At 40.7% G+C, this 1879-nt stretch overlaps 1 protein-coding gene across 1 annotated transcript; it reads left to right on the top strand.

Annotated features, from left to right (window-relative positions):
• The first annotated feature begins 563 nt into the window (after positions 1 to 563).
• Positions 564 to 1640, top strand: LOC132400247 (4-galactosyl-N-acetylglucosaminide 3-alpha-L-fucosyltransferase 9-like). Its single transcript, XM_059981225.1, has one exon. The coding sequence runs from the start codon at positions 564 to 566 to the stop codon at positions 1638 to 1640; it is 1077 nt and encodes a 358-aa protein (XP_059837208.1).
• Positions 1641 to 1879: the final 239 nt, after the last annotated feature.

Genomic DNA, 1879 nt, shown 5'->3' with positions numbered 1-1879 from the left:
TGACACTCTGAGGGAGGAGTTGTAAAGTTTGATGGCCACAGGCAGGAATGACTTCCTATGACGCTCAGTGTTGCATCTCGGTGGAATGAGTCTCTGGCTGAATGTACTCCTGTGCCTCTGATGGGGTACCTATAACTAGAGGGCACAGCTTCAAAATTGAGGGGTGGCCTTTTAGAAGAGAAGTGAGGTGGAATTTTTTTAGCCAAAGAGTGATGAATCTGTGGAATGCATTGGTCAAGTCCATTGGGTATATTCAAAGTGAAAGTTAATAGATTCCTGATTGGTCAGGGCATCAAGGGAGATGGTGTGAGAGCATGTATATGGGATTGAAGGGGATCCGAGATCAGACATGATGAAATAGTGGAGCAGACCTGATGGGCTGAATGGCCTAATTCAGCTCTTCTGGCTTATGGCTGTATGATCTTATGGTCTTCTTTCAGGATTGTCAGCATTCTTATCTGGCACTTTGATCTTGATCTTAAACTTGTTGCATTTCTAGCATTTGAGAAACTATGTTCCTATGATCCTAATGGTCTTTGTTCTTTCCTTTTATAGAACACATTATGATGTCAACTCATAAAGGAATTTTACATACCTTGTTAATTTCCATCATTATTTTGGGCTGCCTGGTAACTTTGTTGTTACTCTATGTTAAACCATCTAACAGCTGGATATATGCTCCCATGGAATCTGCCACCTCTATTCTACGCATGAAAAACATCTTTGCTTCACAACAAGAGGACAATGCAACTATTGTGCTCATTTGGCTGTGGCCCTTCGGTCAGACTTTTGAGCTCAATTCTTGTGAATCGGAGTTCAACATCCGTGACTGTCGCTTGACGGTGGATAAGAACCTGTATAACAAATCCCACGCTATCCTTATCCATCACCGGGACATCAATGCAGATTTTTCCAACCTACCCACACAGCCTCGGCCAATATTCCAGAAGTGGGTTTGGATGAATTTGGAGTCACCTACTCACACTCCAAAGAAGACTGAGCTTGACAGACTCTTCAATCTGACATTGACCTATCGAAGGGACTCAGATATCCCAGTACCTTATGGATCACTATCAATTAATAAAGTTCCGTTGGCCTTTGAATTGCCAAGTAAAAGCAGTCTAGTGTGTTGGATTGTCAGCAACTGGAACTCTGAACATGCCAGAGTCAAATATTACAATGAACTCTACAAGTATGTTGAAATCAACACATACGGTCAAGCTTTTGGAGAATATCTGAGCAATATTGATTTTATCCCAACAATATCCAAATGCAAGTTCTATCTTTCCTTTGAAAACTCGATACATGAAGATTACATCACTGAAAAACTCTACAATGCTCTTTTTGCAGGGAGTGTCCCTGTGGTCCTGGGCCCACCCAGGGAAAACTATGAAAATTATATTCCAGCCGATTCCTTCATTCATGTGGATGACTTCCTGTCGCCGAAAGAGCTGGCCGACTACCTTCACATGCTGGATAGCAATGAAGATTTATACATGAACTACTTCAAATGGAGGAAATATTATACAGTGAGGAGGACTCGTTTCTGGGCTGAACACGCGTGTTCTGTCTGTGAACATATTCAGCAACATAAAGAATATAAAACCCTCTCCAGTTTGGAGAAATGGTTTTGGGACTGAACTCGAAAATATTTAAATAATGCCAATCATCAGCAGCATTTATTATATTCAATTGGCTTTTATCTCCAAAAGAACATATTTTTGGATTAATTCTCTAATTTGACTAAAGAATTGTTTTTATTCTATTACACAAGAATTCAACGCAGAGCGATGGATTGCCAATGGATAAATTCTCATTGTACACTGTGTTCCAGTCAAGACGTAGAACTAGAAAGCATTAGGAATGCTCAGCAGGTCTG

Source organism: Hypanus sabinus, chromosome 10 (genome assembly GCF_030144855.1).
Source record: "Hypanus sabinus isolate sHypSab1 chromosome 10, sHypSab1.hap1, whole genome shotgun sequence".
NCBI lineage: Eukaryota > Metazoa > Chordata > Chondrichthyes > Myliobatiformes > Dasyatidae > Hypanus > Hypanus sabinus.
This window is presented reverse-complemented; position numbering and strand designations above follow the sequence as displayed.